Here is a 16,915-nt window from a genome sequence, read left to right as displayed (position 1 = left end):
TTTAAAAACTGACTGCTGATACAGTTAGGTCCATAAATATTTGGACAGAGATAACATTTTTCTAATTTTGGTTCTGTACATAACCACAATGAATTTTGAACAAAACAATTCAGATGCAGTTGAAGTTCAGACTTTCAGCTTTAATTCAGTGGGTTGAACAAAATGATTGCAAAAAAATGTGAGGAACTAAAGCATTTTTGAAACACAATCCCTTCATTTCAGGGGCTCAAAAGTAATTGGACAAATTAAATAATTGTAAATAAAATGTTCATTTTTAATACTTGGTTGAAAACCCTCTGTTGGCAATGACTGCCTGAAGTCTTGAACTCATGGACATCACCAGACGCTGTGTTTCCTCCTTTTTAATGCTGTGCCAGGCCTTTACTGCAGTGGTTTTCAGTTGCTGTCTGTTTGTGGGCCTTTCTGTCTGAAGTTTAGTCTTTAACAAGTGAAATGCATGCTCAATTGGGTTGAGATCAGGTGACTGACTTGGCCATTCAAGAATATTCCACTTCTTTGCTTTTATAAACTCCTGGGTTGCTTTGGCTTTATGTTTTGAAATGCCGACCAATCAGTTTGGCTGGATTTGAGCACACAGTATGTCTCTGAATACCTCAGAATTCATCCAGCTGCTTCTGTCCTGTGTCACATCATCAATAAACACCAGTGACCCAGTGCCACTGGCAGCCATGCATGCCCAAGCCATCACACTGCCTCTGCCGTGTTTTACAGATGATGTGGTATGCTTTGGGTCATGAGCTGTACCACGCCTTCACCATACTTTTTTCTTTCCATCATTCTGGTAGAGGTTGATCTTGGTTTCATCTGTCCAAAGAATGTTCTTCCAGAACTGTGCTGGCTTTTTTTAGATGTTTTTTAGCAAAGTCCAATCTAGCCTTTTTATTCTTGAGGCTTATGAGTGTCTTGCACTGTGCAGTGAACCCTCTGTATTTACTTTTATACAGTCTTCTCTTGATGGTAGATTTGGATATTGATAGGCCTACCTCCTGGAGAGTGTTGTTCACTTGGTTGGCTGTTGTGAAGGGGTTTCTTTTTACCATGGAAATTATTCTGCGATCATCCACCACTGTTGTCTTCTGTGGGCGTCCAGGTCTTTTTGCATTGATGAGTTCACCAGTGCTTTCTTTCTTTCTCAGGATGTACCACACTGTAGATTTTGCCACTCCTAATATTGTAGCAATTTCTTGGATGGGTTTTTTCTGTTTTCACAGCTTAAGGATGGCTTGTTTCACCTGCATGGAGAGCTCCTTGGACCGCATGTTTTCTTCACAGCAAAATCTTCCAAATGTAAGCACCACACCTCAAATCAACTCCAGGCCTTTTATCTGCTTAATTGAGTGACATAACAAAGGAATTGCCCACACCTGCCCATGAAATAGCCTTTGAATCAATTGTCCAATTACTTTTGGTCCCTTTAAAAACAGGGTGGCACATGTTAAGGAGCTGAAACTCCTAAACCCTTCATCCAATTTTAATGTGGATACCCTCAAATGAAAGCTGAAAGTCTGGACTTTATGTCCATGTCTATTATATAACTATAACCTGAATATGTTTCAGTAAACAGGTAAAAAAACAATTTGTCAGTGTCCAAATATATATGGACCTAATTGTATTTCTCATTTAGCCAAATATAAATACATAATTCCTTAAATTCCTTTACACTAAAATTACTCAATGCAGTTGGCCAAGGTGGGCATGTACAGTGGCATGCAAAGGTTTCGGCACCCTTATTGAAAATGTCTGTTACTGTGAATAGTTAAGTGAGCAGAAGATGAACTGATCACCAAAAGGCATAAAGGTAAAGACGACATTTCTTTTCAGCGTTTTTTGCAAGATTTGTGTATTACTTTTATTTTGTACAATTGGAGTGAAAAAAGAAAAGGAATACCATGCAAAAGTTTGGACACCCCAATACATTTGAGTTCTCAGGTAACTTTTACCAAGGTTCTAGACCTTAATTAGCTTATTGAGCTGTGGCTTGTTCAAATTCTTCATTAGGAAAGGTCAGATGATACAGCTTTGAAATCTGTATAAATTCTCTGACTCCTCAAACTTGTCCCTAAAATCAACAGCCATGGGCTCCTCTAAGCAACTCCCTCGCATTCTGAATAATAAAATAATTGATGCTCACAAAGCAGGAGAAGGCTACAAGAACGTAGCAAAGTGTTTTCAGGTACTGTAGCAGTTTCCTCAAATTATAATGTTAAGAAATGGCATTTAACAGAAACAGTGGAGATCAAGGTGAGGTCTGGAAGATGAAGAAAACTTTCTGAAAGAACTGCTCATTGGATTGCTAGAAAGGCAAATAAAAAACCCTGTTTGACTGCAAAAGACCTTCAGAAAGATTTAGCAGACCCTGGAGTGGTGGTGCACTGTTCTACTATGCAGCGGCACCTGAACAAATATGACCTTCATGGGAGAGTCATCAGAAGAAAACTTTTCCTGCACCCTAGCCACAAAATTCAGCGTCTGAAGTTTGCAAATGAACATTTAAATAAGCCTGATGCATTTTGGAAACAAGTCCTGTGGACTGATGAAATCAAAATAGAACTTTTTGGCCACAATGTGCAAAGGTATGTTTGGAGAAAAAAGGGTGCCAAATTCCAGGAAAAGAACACCTCTCCAACTCTGAAGCATGGGTGTGGATCGATCATGCTTTGGGGTTGTGTTGCAGCCAGTGGCACAGGGCACATTTCATTGGTCGAGGGAAGCATGGATTCGAATAAATACCAGCAAATTCTGGAAGCAAACATCACACCATCTGTAAAAAAGTTGAAGTTAAAAAGAGGATGGGTCCTACAATAAGACGATGATCCAAAACACACCTCAAAATCTACAATGGAATACCTCAGGAGACACAAGCTGAAGGTTTTGCCATGGCCCTGACAGTCCCCTGACCTAAACATCATTGAAAATGTGTGGATAAATCTCAAAAGAGCAGTGCATGCAAGACAGCCCAAGAAACTTGTAGAACTGGAAGCCTTTTGCAAGGACGAGTGTGTGAAAATCCCCCAGGTAAGAACTGAAAGATTATTAGCTGGCTACAAAAAGTGTTTACAAGCTGTGATACTTGCCAAAGGGGGTGTTACTAGGTACTAACCATGCAGGGTGCCCAAACTTTTGCTTTGGGCCCTTTTCCTTTTTTGTTATTTTGAAAATGTAAAAGATGAAAATAAAAAAATATATATTTTTGCTTAAAATATAAAGGGAATGAGTCGTCTTTAACTTTATGCCTTTTGGAGATCATTTCATCTTCAACTTGCTTAACTGTTCACAGTAACAGCAATTTTGACTGGGATGCCCAAACTTTTGCATACCACTGCAGCTATAGGTTGTTTCTGTGTTTAAAATATGTTTGAGTTTTTAGTCTACCATAAATAGACCCATATTATTCAGAATGCATCACTGAAGACTATTAAAATAAGTCAATGATTTTATGCCACCCTTTTACTTCTTAGAAAAAATAATTTACTATAAACCAGTTGTTTTTGGCAGCCATTTTTGATTTAGTTTTAGTCTTAGTCTTTTGGATGAAATGCTTATTAGTTTTAGTCACATTTTAGTCAATTCCATCCTTGATAGTTTTGGTCTAGTTTTAGTCGACGAAAACTAAAAAGGGTTTTAGTCCAGTTTCAGTCATTCATTTTAGTTGAAAAAATAATTTAATCAAGGTTGACAGGTTGTGCAGAACATACTCTCAAAACAGTGTCTCAAAACAAACTTGTTGTTTCACTTGAATGTAAAAAGTATGTCAAACATTTGGGTTTAATAATCGATGACAATCTTTCTTGGAAGCCTCATATTGATTTTATTTGCAACAAAATAAGCAAGGTTGTCAGCCTTTTGGCCAAGCTTAGACATTTTATTCCACTACATACCCTTATGGCATTATATCGCTCTCTGATTCAACCTTATTTAACATATGGTCTTAGTTCTTGGGGACAGGCTTGTAAAACTCATAAATAAAAGTATTAATCCTACAAAAACGAGCTTTAAGATTAATCTATTTTGTTGATAATAAAGTGCCCTTCCATTGTTTTCCAAAACCAATATTTTACTAGTAAATCTTTTCTATGAATGTATTTCTAAATTAATGTATGACGATGTTAATCAAAGTGCACCCTCAAACATTTGTAAATTATTTTCTTCCATTTCTAGTATCCATTCTTATAACACTAGGTCATCTTACTCCAAGAACTTATATACGGTACTCAGTATTCTCGTACAAATTTACAAAAGAACTAATTTTCCCGTATTGGTGTTAGGGTATGGAACCAGATTCCAACTTCTATAAGATCTTCATCTAAATTGTCATTCAAGAAGAAAGTCAGACACCACCTTTTTTCCTGATTTAAGTAGATATGGATATGATGTTGACATCTCCAAACTCTTTTTCTACATAACTTCATTTCTATATATAATTAAGAGCTATATATCATCTTAGTTTTAACTTGAAATATTATTTAATACCATGCATGAATTATTATCAGTATGACAAGTATACTGTACCTCCTTCTCTCATATTATATATAAAAAAAAATTCTCAATGTTATTAAATGATATATTACTGTACCTTTATATCAAACAACAAGTATTGTCTCCTCTTTTTCTTTTTGTTACTAAATAGTTGTTAATTTGTCAAGTATGTTTTATCTTTTTCATACATATTTAAGTATTATATTAATTCACCTAAAATTTTTTCTTTGTAAACACGAGTCTGCTTTGATTAGCAGTGCACTATTTGCAGACACGTGTAGTCTATTATATGTAATTGAAATAAAAGATTGATTGAAGTGTGTATGCGCTCTACATAAACTCTGAGTGCAGACATCAAGTCTCCCGGAAGTTCCGGGAGTCTCCCGTATATTGATAGTGGTTCCCTGAGGCCTGCAAATTGGATAATATCTCCCGGAATCTAGAGCAAAAGCGTGCACGCGAAACAATGTCTGCATCGCGCATATGACGGAGTGCGCGAGGGAGAGTGAGAGAGAGTCTGCGTGTGCCTGTTCATGTAGTGCATGCTAGACAAAGAGCATCCTGATTGGTTTACAGACATCCAAACTCATTTCAGGGAGGTGTCGTGACACCCCTCCACTGATGGGGAAAAAAGTCATGCGTCACAACACCTTCCTGAAATGAGTTTGGATGTCTGTAAACCAATCAGGATGCTCTTTGTCTAGCATGCACTACATGAACAGGCACACACGCAGACTCACGCTCTCCCTCACGCACTCTGTCATATGCGCGATGCAGACATTAATGTTTCGCGTGCACGCTCTTGCTTGCGCATGCGCTGTTGCAGGAAACGGCATGCATTTTGATAGTCCTATAGCCAACCCACTAACATTTTCACCTCGTCAATGAAAACAGATACGTCTCGTCATATTTTTGTGATCAAAGAGTTATGTTTAGCTCGTCACTGTCTCGTTTTAGTCATGAAAAAAGGTGCGTTGACAATCATTTCGTCATTGTTAATGAAAACAACACTGCTATAAACCATGCGAAATGTAATGCATAACTTTAAAGAATAGTATAGTGTTAATTCCATGTTTTAGACACTAATAAAGTAAAGGTAATCATTAGAGTTGAGCCGGATACTCGGCTGAAACGAGTATCCGGTACGGATAAAGCACTTTTGCCGAGTACGAGTATTATACGAGTAATACGAGTCAATATCTGTGCTTGGACTGAATGAAAATCCTCACACAGCATCACAGCACCCCTCCCCTAAACACACCGCTCTGCTCACTCACACAGAGAACAGCTCTCTGTCTCTCCCTCAGTCACTCAGTTTCGCGGGTCTTTTCCGTTAACGTTTCGGGTTTCTTCAGCTTCAAGTTTGTTTTTATTTCAGCTTGTACTTACTTATAACCAATAGAGTTCTGGTAAACATGGGGTCGTTCAGACATGGTGCTTGGTAGAAAGTGATTTGCATTGTGTCTCTGCCTGTTGGAGATTTTTTTTTCTTTTTTAACCATCGGTTAAAAACAGTTTTTTTGACTTCACACATTGAGTGTGACACTTTCTTGCTGTAATTCATGTAAAAAAATAAAGGTAGTAGTGGTATAAGTATTGCAAATTAAGCCACACACACACACACACACACACACACACACACACACACACACACACACACACTCTCTGCCGGTCATCGGAGTTTGTTTTTTTTTTTAAACCGTCAGTTGGCTCTAACCAGTTTTATTTTACTTCGCGCACTGAGTGTCTGACACTTTCTAGGTAGTAGTGGTATAATATTACAAATTAAGGTACACACACACACACACACACACACACACAGAGTGTGGAAAAAAAAAACAAAAAAACACCACACTGATCATAAAAAAAAGAAAATTATGTTGAGTATGAAGACTCTTGTTCATTACATTTCATAATTGCAACCGCATGTGTTGTATTCATTGTTGCAAAACTTGTTCTGTAAATAGTTCGTTTGCTATCGTGATCAAAACCATTGATCTGAAGCTCAATGCTGATGCTGTCCTGTAAATAGTTTTCTAATCAGCAATAAATAATTTCTGATCAACCCATATCAATTGCATGCTTAAAATAACATACTAGTTAAAGCCCCGCCCATTTCAAGACAACCAGACCCACTTCCGGGTTAAATCCTGCCCACTTCTGGGTTAGGCACCGTCCGCTCCGAGTATGGATACAGATAATTCATAGTTGATGCTGGACACTGTGCTGTTAATGTGTACCTGTACATGTTCCACTTTGATCAGGAGTCTGCTGTTGAGTTGCTTGAGGGCCGAACTTTCTTGCTCTAGAATTGCCACCTGCTGCTGCAGGCTTGCACTCGTGCTGCGGTAGATGTGGTCCCAGTCCTCATTTAGCTTCATAAGCTGTGATGTCACACACACACACACAAGAGAATCAATGTAATTCAGAAGGTCATATATCACAATCTCATTCAGACCTCCTGCTCAACTCTTTTCTGTATCTCCTCAGGCCAAACTGTATTCATTTGTGATGCCATAAAATGGAAGAAAAATTGGAGGCAGACAACACAATATATTATATATGTGATATCACGAGAGGCTGGCCGGCTCTCGGCAGGACCCTTCAATCAGTGCAAGGACACAAAGGTTAAAATAAATCAAGGTTTTTAATGTTATGCCAGGAAATTAAACAGAAAAGGTAACTCAAAGTCCAATGTTCAAACGAAGATGGATTCCCAAAAGTCAAACTCAAACAATGTCTCTGGCTTTAGAACAACAAAATTATAGGCAGGTTTCCTTCAGTCCAATACCCCATTCTCAGAACAAACAAAATCTTCTGCCTTACTTTGAGTCCAGTCAACAATCCCTGTAGTCTTTAGCCTGGTGGCAGCCCAGTAGCAGGCATTCATAACACAGGTAAGTCCTTCAGTGAAAAATCCTTCAGGTAAGAATCCCAGATGAGCTTTTCAACAAATACTCCGCCCAGCAGGTTCCACTCAGCAACAGGAGTCCATGAACCTCTCTCCTCCCCCTCCACACTGGGAGTTTTGAGCCCTCACAAAGCCCTCTTACTCATTAGGCCCTCATTGGCCACAGGTGTGTTGTCATGTTGGGTGCTGAGGGTGAAGTTCCCAACTCCACCACCAGATGGAGTTATAGCTGCCAGAAGTTGGATCCATCTGTGTGTGACATAGCGCCCCTCGATGACGCAGCCTCTTGGGATATCACACATCCCCCCCCTCGGGACCGACGTCCTCGTCAGGCTGAAGGTTGCAAAGAGGGCATCTCGCTGGGACAAGGCATCCGCATTGCCATGGCGCCTGCCAGCCCTGTGAACAACAGAGAAGTTAAACACTTGCAAGCTTAAAAACCATCTGGTAACCCTACTGTTTGTCTCCTTGTTCTTGGCCATCCACTGCAGAGGGGCATGGTCAGAGATCACCATGAAACGCTGGCCCAGGAGGTAATATCGCAGGGATTCCAGGGCCCAGGTAATGGCGAGACACTCTTTATCAACCGTTGAATAGTTCTTCTCTCTAGGGAGTAGTTTTCTGCTTAGATATAGGATGGGATGTTCTTCACCTTCATGTACTTGTGCGAGTACAGCCCCCAGCCCCACCTCTGAAGCGTCTGTCTGCACCATGAACTCCCACTTGAAGTCTGGTGCCACCAGAACCGGACTGGAACAGAGGGCCTGCTTCAGGTTGATGAAGGCTGCCTCCGCCGCGGGATTCCACTTCACCATCCTTGAGTGCTGTTTAGTTGTCAGATCTGTCAGGAGTGCAGCAATGGAGGCAAAATCGGCAATAAACCGCTGGTAGTAGCCGGCTAGGCCCAAGAACAACCTCACCTGCTTCTTGGTGAGGGGTTTCAGCCAGTCCTGTATGGCCTGCAGCTTCACCTCCTGGGGCTTGACTAGTCCCCGGCCAACAGTGTACCCCAGGTAATTGGTTTCACTGAAGGCCAGTCTGCATTTTTTCGGATTTGCCGTCAGACCTGCATCCCTGAGGGAATCAAGCACAGCTTGTACATGGGGTAAATGACTGTCCCAATCCGGACTTTGAATGACCACATCATCTAAAAATGCAGCTGCATACCTCTTGTGGGGAGCCAGGACCCGTTCCATTAAGCACTGGAACGTGGCCGGCGCTCCATGCAGACCAAATGGGAGCTGTGTGTACTGGTAGAGACCCTCTGGTGTGGCAAAGGCCATCTTCTCCTTTGACGCCTGGGTCAGGGGCACCTGCCAGTATCCTTTTGTCAGGTCCAGAGTGGTGAGGAACCGTGCATGTCCTAAGGAGTCTACTAAGTCGTCAACACGGGGCATAGGGTATGAATCAAACCCTGACGCCTCATTCAATTTGCGATAATCGTTGCAGAATCTCACCGACCCATCTGGTTTGGGAACCAGGACGATGGGGCTTGCCCAGGCACTTTTGGACTATTCGATGACTCCCAGCTCTAGCATCTTTCTCACCTCCTCCTGGATGGCCACCTTGTGAGCCTCCGGCACCTGATAGGGACGCTGGGTCACTGTTCGGTCCAGGACGGTGCAGATCTCGTGTTGGACCACCTCTGTGTGCCCGGGGAGTGAGGAGAAGACATCTCAGTTGCGGTCCACCAGCTCTAGGGTCATCTGCCGCTGGTGTGGGGATAGGCCTGGCCCCACCTGAACCTCCTCTTGGGCGGGTTCTTTGGACTCTGTCGGGGGTAAACAACTGAACAACGCCTCCCTGGCGTGCCATTTTTTCAAGAGGTTAACGTGATATATTTGCTCAGGTTTTCTTTTATCAGGCTGTTTCACCTTATAATTCACTTCTTCTACCTGCTCTGACCTCATACGGTCCTTGCCAGGTTGCCAGGAACTTACACTCCATGGTCGGCACCAGGACCAGCACTCTGTCCCCCGGCTTAAACTCTCTCGGCTGGGCAGGTTGGTTGTAGGAGGCCTGCTGTTGCCATTGAGCAGTCTCCATGTGTTCACGCACTATTGGATAGATGGCCCTCATTCTCTCCTTTATGGCCCTGACATGCTCGATCAGGGTCCGCTGTCTGCAGGGTTGCTCCTCCCAAGCCTCCTTGGCAATGTCCAGCAGCCCTCGGGGTCTGTAAGAAAGCAACAGTTCAAAAGGTGAAAAGCCAGTAGAAGATTGGGGTACCTCTCGTACTGCAACAGCAGGTATGGCAGCAGCTGGTCCCAATTCCACCCATCCTCTTCAGTCGCCTTCCTCAGCATGGACTTCAGAGTCCTGTTGAACCATTTGACCAACCCGTCTGTCTGGGGGTGGTAGACAGATGTTCACAACTGTTTGATTGTCAACAGGACACAGTTCTTTCATCACCTGGGACATGAATGGAGTGCCTTGGTCCATCAATATTTCCTTTGGAATCCCCAGACTGGTGGAAAGGAGGAACAGCTCCTTGGCTATCTGTTTGGAGGTAGCCTTCCTCAGGGGGATGGCCTCAGGGTACCGGGTCGCATAGTCCAGGATTACCAGAATGTACTGATGCCCCCTGGAGCTTTTTGGCAAAGGCCCAACTATATCCAGTCCAATCCTCTCAAAAGGAGTGTCGATAATTGGCAAGGGGATGAGCAGGTTATGGTATGGGGGTTTAGGCGCCACCTTCTGGCATTCCGGGCAACTACGACAGCAATTCTCCATTTCCTTCTGCACTCCCGACCAGAAGAAACGCTGCAAGATCCTTTCTTTTGTCTTCTCTACACCTAGGTGGGCCCCCAGCGGATGTGTGTGTGTGCCAGATTGAGCACAGTTGCCCGGTGGGGCTGTGGTACAAGGAGCTGTTCATGCACTTTGTCATCTTTCTTCACCACCTGATACAGTAGGCCCCATATAATTGCAAAATGGGGGTATGTAGAGCTTGCTCTACCCCCTAACAGCACACCCTCTAGCACCTGCACATTTCTTAAGGCATTTGCAAGGGTGGGATCCTGCAACTGGGCAGTACCATACTGGCCTGTGAGAGGGGGAAGCTCCTCAATGCCTGGGGCGGCTTCCTTGTCGGAGCTCGGAGAGCTTTTTGGGGCCACATTCTCTTCTCCAGTCTCCGGGCCAGTCTCTGTGTCAGCCTGGGTGCCTGTCATCCCTGTGAGGGCAAAAGTGGGGATGCGGGGTTGTGTGCGTTGCCCTGGTGTGGTTGCAGGATGAGTCTTACCTCTCTGACTGCGGGATACCCAGGCTGGCCTCTGCTGGGTCTCTCTCCACAGCAGGTGGAAGGTTGGGCAATCTCACCCAATCAGAACAGGAACAGGGAGGGAATCAACCACTCCCACCCTCATGTGTATAGTCCCCCTGGTGGTGGTCATTTTTAGTTCCGTGGTGGGGTACTCTTTGGTGTCCCCATGGACGCAGGAAACTGGGAGAACTTTGTCCGTGGTCAAACACGATGGATCCACCAGGTCCTTATGCACCAAGGTGACCCGACTACCCGAATCTAACAATGCCTCGACATCATGGCAATTCACCGTCACTGGGCAGGTGGTGGTGGTGGTGGGGGGGTCGATCCAGGGGCCCATCTGCAGCCCCGATGAGTGATGCAAACAGCTGGGCGGATGGTGAGCTGGAGGACCCTGAAATGGGCATAGGCTCGTCCACTGGTTTCCCACACTGCCAAGACATGTGTCCCTTGCCCCCACACCGGAAGCATTGTTGGGTGTCCCCATCACAGGGAATCCTAACCGGACGTGGCTGGCTTCTGGCTCCCTCTGGAGCATAGCCAGGTCCTGCTGTGGCTGGGCCGGACCCCTTGGGGTTTTTGGGGTGGCCTCCCCCTGACAGCAGTGGGGGCACAGTCCTGGGGTCCCTCCTGGAAGCACGGAGCATTTCTGTCATGGCCTGGTACTTTTCCACAGCTTCAACAGTCAGTTCAGCTGTGGTTAGGGCTTGTTGGCTGATGAAGCGCTTCGCCTCATATGGCAGGGCTCGGATGTAGTGATCCATGACAATGGCCTCCACTACTGCAGACGCCATGGTTTTCTCAGGTTCCAGCCATCTCCTCGCGATTCTGGAAAGTTCGTGCATCTGCGCATAGGGAGCCTGGTCTGCTTGAAATGTCCAGCTGTGGAAGCGTTGAGCCATCCCGAACTTGGTGAGCCCATGTCTGCTGAGGATCTCAGTCTTCAGAGCATCATAGTTTGTAGTCTTGTCAGGGGGAAGGTCTCGGACAGCGTTCAATGATTCTCCCGTTAAAAATGGCGCTAACAGTCCAACCCATTGTGCCTTGGGCCATCCTTCCCTAGTGGCTGTGGCTTCAAAGATGTGCAAGTATGCCTCAACATCATCTGTAACCTCCATTTTGGAGATAAAATAACTTGCCTTTATTGGGCCAACGCTCCAAACAGCCATCTTCTATAGCTGCAACTCCTCTGCCTTCAGTTGGTTGGCTTTCCTTTGTTCCTCCAGGAGGGCCGCGCTCACCTGCATTTGGGCCTGCTGGCCTGCGACAAGGGCCTTCAAGATTTCCTCCATCTTGTTATGCAGGGGGCCTACGGTTAACTGGGAAAATTGAGCAATCAAATGTTCAGTGTCCTCCTCATACATGCACTATTATCGATGATTGAAATGCCTGCATTCTCCACCATATGTGATATTATGAGAGGCTGGCCAGCTCTTAGCAGGACCCTTCAATCAGTGCAAGGAAACAAAGGTTAAAATAAATCAAGGTTTTTAATGTTATGCCAGGAAATTAAACAGAAAAGGTAACTCAAAGTCCAATGTTCAAACGAAGATGGATTCCCAAAAGTCAAACTCAAACAATGTCTCTGGCTTTAGAACAACAAAATTATAGGCAGGTTTCCTTCAGTCCAATATCTCGTTCTCAGAACAAGCAAAATCTTCTGCCTTACTTTGAGTCCAGTCAACAATCCCTGTAGTCTTTAGCCCGGTGGCAGCCCAGTAGCAGGCATTCATAACACAGGTAAGTCCTTCAGTGAAAAATCCTTCAGGTAAGAATTCCAGATGAGCTTTTCAACAAATACTCCACCCAGCAGGTTCCACTCAGCAACAGGAGTCCATGAACCTCTCTCCTCCCCCTCCACCTTCACACTGGGAGTTTTGAGCTCTCACAAAGCCCTCTTACTCATTAGGCCCTCATTGGCCACAGGTGTGTTGTCATGTTGGGTGCTGAGGGTGAAGTTCCCAACTCCACCACCAGATGGAGTTATAGCTGCCAGAAGTTGGAGCCATCTGCATGTGACATAGCGCCCCTCAATGACGCAGCCTCTTGGGATATCACAATATATAAAAGAATAATTTTAGCAGAACTAAACCCTGCTGCAGCATATATACACACACACAGCAAATCCTTTGCTCTTTCACCCTTTTTTTTATCATTTCACAGGGAATCCAGAATAAACTTTTTATCAGTTTCATGGTTTGTTTGATTCGGGCAGCCCAAAACAACGCAAGTGTAGGGTATTTTAATGACTAGTGAGGCACCCCAGCGATAGTAATGCTTTGTGAACAGTGAGCTTAGCTGACCACCACTTCATGCCTTGTATATCTAATGAGGTGGATGTGACATTGGCTACAACCCACCTATATGCATACAATGAGCATTACAGCTGGCTTTGCAGGATGCCTCAATAAATCAAAGAATGCTTTTAAAATTGGAATGAAGAAAAGCTGTCCTTTTTGCACTACTGTCCATTTATTAGATTGAAGCTTAAAGCTCACATTCCTTTGAGACTCCTTGTTTACTCTGAGTGTCAGCAAACATTTGTGTAATGCATTTTGCTTATTGTAATTATTAATGTTAATCTATTGTACATGCGTTAACCAAAACAATGATAAATAATTGTTTACTGGTAAACAACAATAATAATGGTTAATGATGAAAAAAATGGAATAAATATACACTTCCAAGCCAAAAAAAGTTGCCATTTGGATTTAAATAAGCAAACAAGTAAGAGCCTTTGTTTGAGTAATTACTGCAATGCTTAATATGTTTCAGCTGACAAAAAAAAAAAAAACCTTTTAACCCTAATTGATGCAGTGAGTAGCTTCCCATTTCTTAAACAACCATGTTGGGAAATGTATCCTGTGGTCATGTTACTGTGTTTCAGAATGATCAAATAATTGGCCTGCATGACGCAAAGAAAACAACTGAAGAGGATACTGAAATTACTGGAATTGGGTTAAGAACTGTCCAGCACATTATTAAAATCTGCAAGAATAGTGGTGAACCATTAACCTTTCTGAAGAAATCCATCCATCCATCCATCCATCCATCCATCCATCCATCCATCCATCCATCCATTTTCTGCCGCTTATCCAGGTCCAGGTCATGGGGGCAGCAGTTCTAGCAGAGATTCCCTGGTCAGTACCTCCAACTCTTCTGGGGGGATATTGAGGTGTTCCCAAGCCAGCTGAGAGATACAGTGCTCAGAGTAAATGAGTACACCCCCTTTGAAAAGTAACATTTTTTACAATATCTCAATGAACACAAACAATTTCCAAAATGTTGACAAGACAAAGTTTCATATAACATCTGTTTAACTTATAATGTGAAAGTAAGGTTAATAATATAACTTAGATTACGCATTTTTCAGTTTTACTCAAATTAGGGTGGTGTAAAAATGAGTACACCCCACAACAAAAACTACTACATCTAGTACTTTGTATGGCTTCCATGATTTTTAATGACAGCGCCAAGTCTTCTAGGCATGGAATTAACAAGTTGGTGACATTTTGCAACATCAATCTTTTTCCATTCTTCAACAATGACCTCTTTAAGTGACTCGATGAAGCCTTCACGTTTGTGGTGTAAATAAATTATTTTCTTTGGGGAATTCTCAAGAGACAAGTTGAGCATCACTCTCCATCCAGCATCCAGTCACTAAAAGAGATCATTGTTGAAGAATGGAAAAAGATTGATGTTGCAAAATGTTGCCAACTTGTTCATTCCATGCCTAAAAGACTTGGCGCTGTCATTAAAAATCATGGAGGCCATACAAAGTACTAGATGTAGTAGTTTTTGTTGTGGGGTGTACTCATTTTTGCACCACCTTAATTTGAGTAAAACTGAAAAATGCATAATCTAAGTTATATTATTAACCTTACTTTCACGTTATAAGTTAAACAGATGTTATATTAAACTTTGTCTTGTCAACATTTTGGAAATTGTGCTCATTGAGAGATTGTTTAAAATGTTACTTTTCAAAGGGGGTGTACTCATTTAAGCTGACCACTGTATAATCTCTTCAGTGTTCCCTGCCCCAGGGCAGCCTGTGGTCTCCTCCCTGTTGGGCATGCCCAGAACACATCACCTAGGGGGCATTCTGGAGGCATCCTAGATAGATGCCTGAACCCACCTCAGCTGGCTTCTTTCAATGTGGAGGAGCAGTAGTTCTACAATGAACCCCCCCTCCTAAACGTCTGAGTTCCTCACCCTGTCTCGAAGGTTGAGCCCAGACACCCTTTGGAGAAAGCTAATTTCCACTGCTTGTATCCATGATGTTGATCTTTTGGTCACTACCCACAGCTTGTGGCCATAGGTGAATGTAGATTGACCAGTAAATCAATAGTTTCACCCTTTGTCTCAGCTCTCATTTCACCCTTACCGACCAGTACAGCTTCCACATCAGAAGCAGAAGTTGCACTGATCTGTCTGTCAATCTCTTTCTTCATTATTCTTTCACTTGTCAACAAGACCCTGAGATACTTGAACTATTCCACTTGAGGCAAGGACTCATCTCCAACTCGGTGCAGGCAATTCACTAGCTTCACCTCCACCCATTGGCTACACCTACAGTTAGGTCCATAAATATTTGGACAGAGACAACATTTTTCTAATTTTGGTTCTGTACATTACCACAATGAATTTTGAACAAAACAATTCAGATGCATTTGAAGTTCAGACTTTCAGCTTTAATTCAGTGGGTTGAACAAAATGATTGCATAAAAATGTGAGGAACTAAAGCATTTTTGAAACACAATCCCTTCATTTCAGGGGTTCAAAAATCTCATCTCATCTCATTATCTCTAGCCGCTTTATCCTTCTACAGGGTCGCAGGCAAGCTGGAGCCTATCCCAGCTGACTACGGGCGAAAGGCAGGGTACACCCTGGACAAATCACCAGGTCATCACAGGGCTGACACATAGACACAGACAACCATTCACACTCACATTCACACCTACGGTCAATTTAGAGTCACCAGTTAACCTAACCTGCATGTCTTTGGACTGTGGGGGAAACCGGAGCACCCAGAGGAAACCCACGCGGACACGGGGAGAACATGCAAACTCCACACAGAAAGGCCCTCGCTGGCCACGGGGCTCGAACCCGGACCTTCTTGCTGTGAGGCAACAGCGCTAACCACTACACCACCGTGCCGCCGGGTTCAAAAGTAATTGGACAAATTAAATAACTGTAAATAAAATGTTCATTTCTAATACTTGGTTGAAAACCCTTTGTTGGCAATGACTGCCTGAAGTCTTGAACTCACGGACATCACCAGACGCTGTGTTTCCTCCTTTTTAATGCTCTGCCAGGCCTTTACTGCAGTGGTTTTCAGTTGCTATTTGTTTGTGGGCCTTTCTGTCTGAAGTTTAGTCTTTAACAAGTGAAATGCATGCTCAATTGGGTTGAGATCAGGTGACTGACTTGGCCATTCAAGAATATTCCACTTCTTTGCTTTTATAAACTCCTGGGTTGCTTTGGCTTTATGTTTTGGGTCATTGTCCATCTGTATTATGAAATGCCGACCAATCAGTTTGGCTGGATTTGAGCACACAGTATGTCTCTGAATACCTCAGAATTCATCCAGCTGCTTCTGTCCTGTGTCACATCATCAATAAACACTAGTGACCCAGTGCCACTGGCAGCCATGCATGCCCAAGCCATCACACTGCCTCCGCCGTGTTTTACAGATGATGTGGTATGCTTTGGATCATGAGCTGTACCACGCCTTTGCCATACTTTTTTCTTTCCATCATTCTGGTAGAGGTTGATCTTGGTTTCATCTGTCCAAAGAATGTTCTTCCAGAACTGTGCTGGCTTTTTTAGATGTTTTTTAGCAAAGTCCAATCTAGCCTTTTTATTCTTGAGGCTTATGAGTGGCTTGCACCGTGCAGTGAACCCTCTGTATTTACTTTCATGCAGTCTTCTCTTTATGGTAGATTTGGATATTGATACACCTACCTCCTGGAGAGTGTTGTTCACTTGGTTGGCTGTTGTGAAGGGGTTTCTTTTTACCATGGAAATTATTCTGCGATCATCCACCACTGTTGTCTTCTGTGGGCGTCCAGGTCTTTTTGCATTGATGAGTTCACCAGTGCTTTCTTTCTTTCTCAGGATGTACCAAACTGTAGATTTTGCCACTCCTAATATTGTAGCAATTTCTCGGATGGGTTTTTTCTGTTTTCGCAGCTTAAGGATGGCTTGTTTCACCTGCATGGAGAGCTCCTTTGACCGCATGT

The 16,915-nt window shown here is 43.4% G+C and overlaps 1 protein-coding gene across 3 annotated transcripts in view; it reads right to left on the bottom strand.

Annotated features, from left to right (window-relative positions):
* si:ch211-153b23.7 (TNFAIP3-interacting protein 1) overlaps positions 1-16,915 on the bottom strand; it is a 52,928-nt gene that overhangs the window by 11,481 nt on the left and 24,532 nt on the right. For 2 of the 3 annotated variants that reach the window (XM_060926891.1, XM_060926889.1), the window contains one exon: positions 6,738-6,881. The exons of the other annotated variant lie outside the window; for it this stretch is intronic. In XM_060926891.1, the coding sequence (XP_060782874.1) occupies positions 6,738-6,881 (144 nt within the window). The remainder of the gene's footprint in view (positions 1-6,737; positions 6,882-16,915) is intronic. 3 annotated transcript variants of the gene reach the window in all.

This window comes from Neoarius graeffei, chromosome 8 (genome assembly GCF_027579695.1).
Source record: "Neoarius graeffei isolate fNeoGra1 chromosome 8, fNeoGra1.pri, whole genome shotgun sequence".
NCBI classification, from domain to species: domain Eukaryota; kingdom Metazoa; phylum Chordata; class Actinopteri; order Siluriformes; family Ariidae; genus Neoarius; species Neoarius graeffei.
This window is presented reverse-complemented; position numbering and strand designations above follow the sequence as displayed.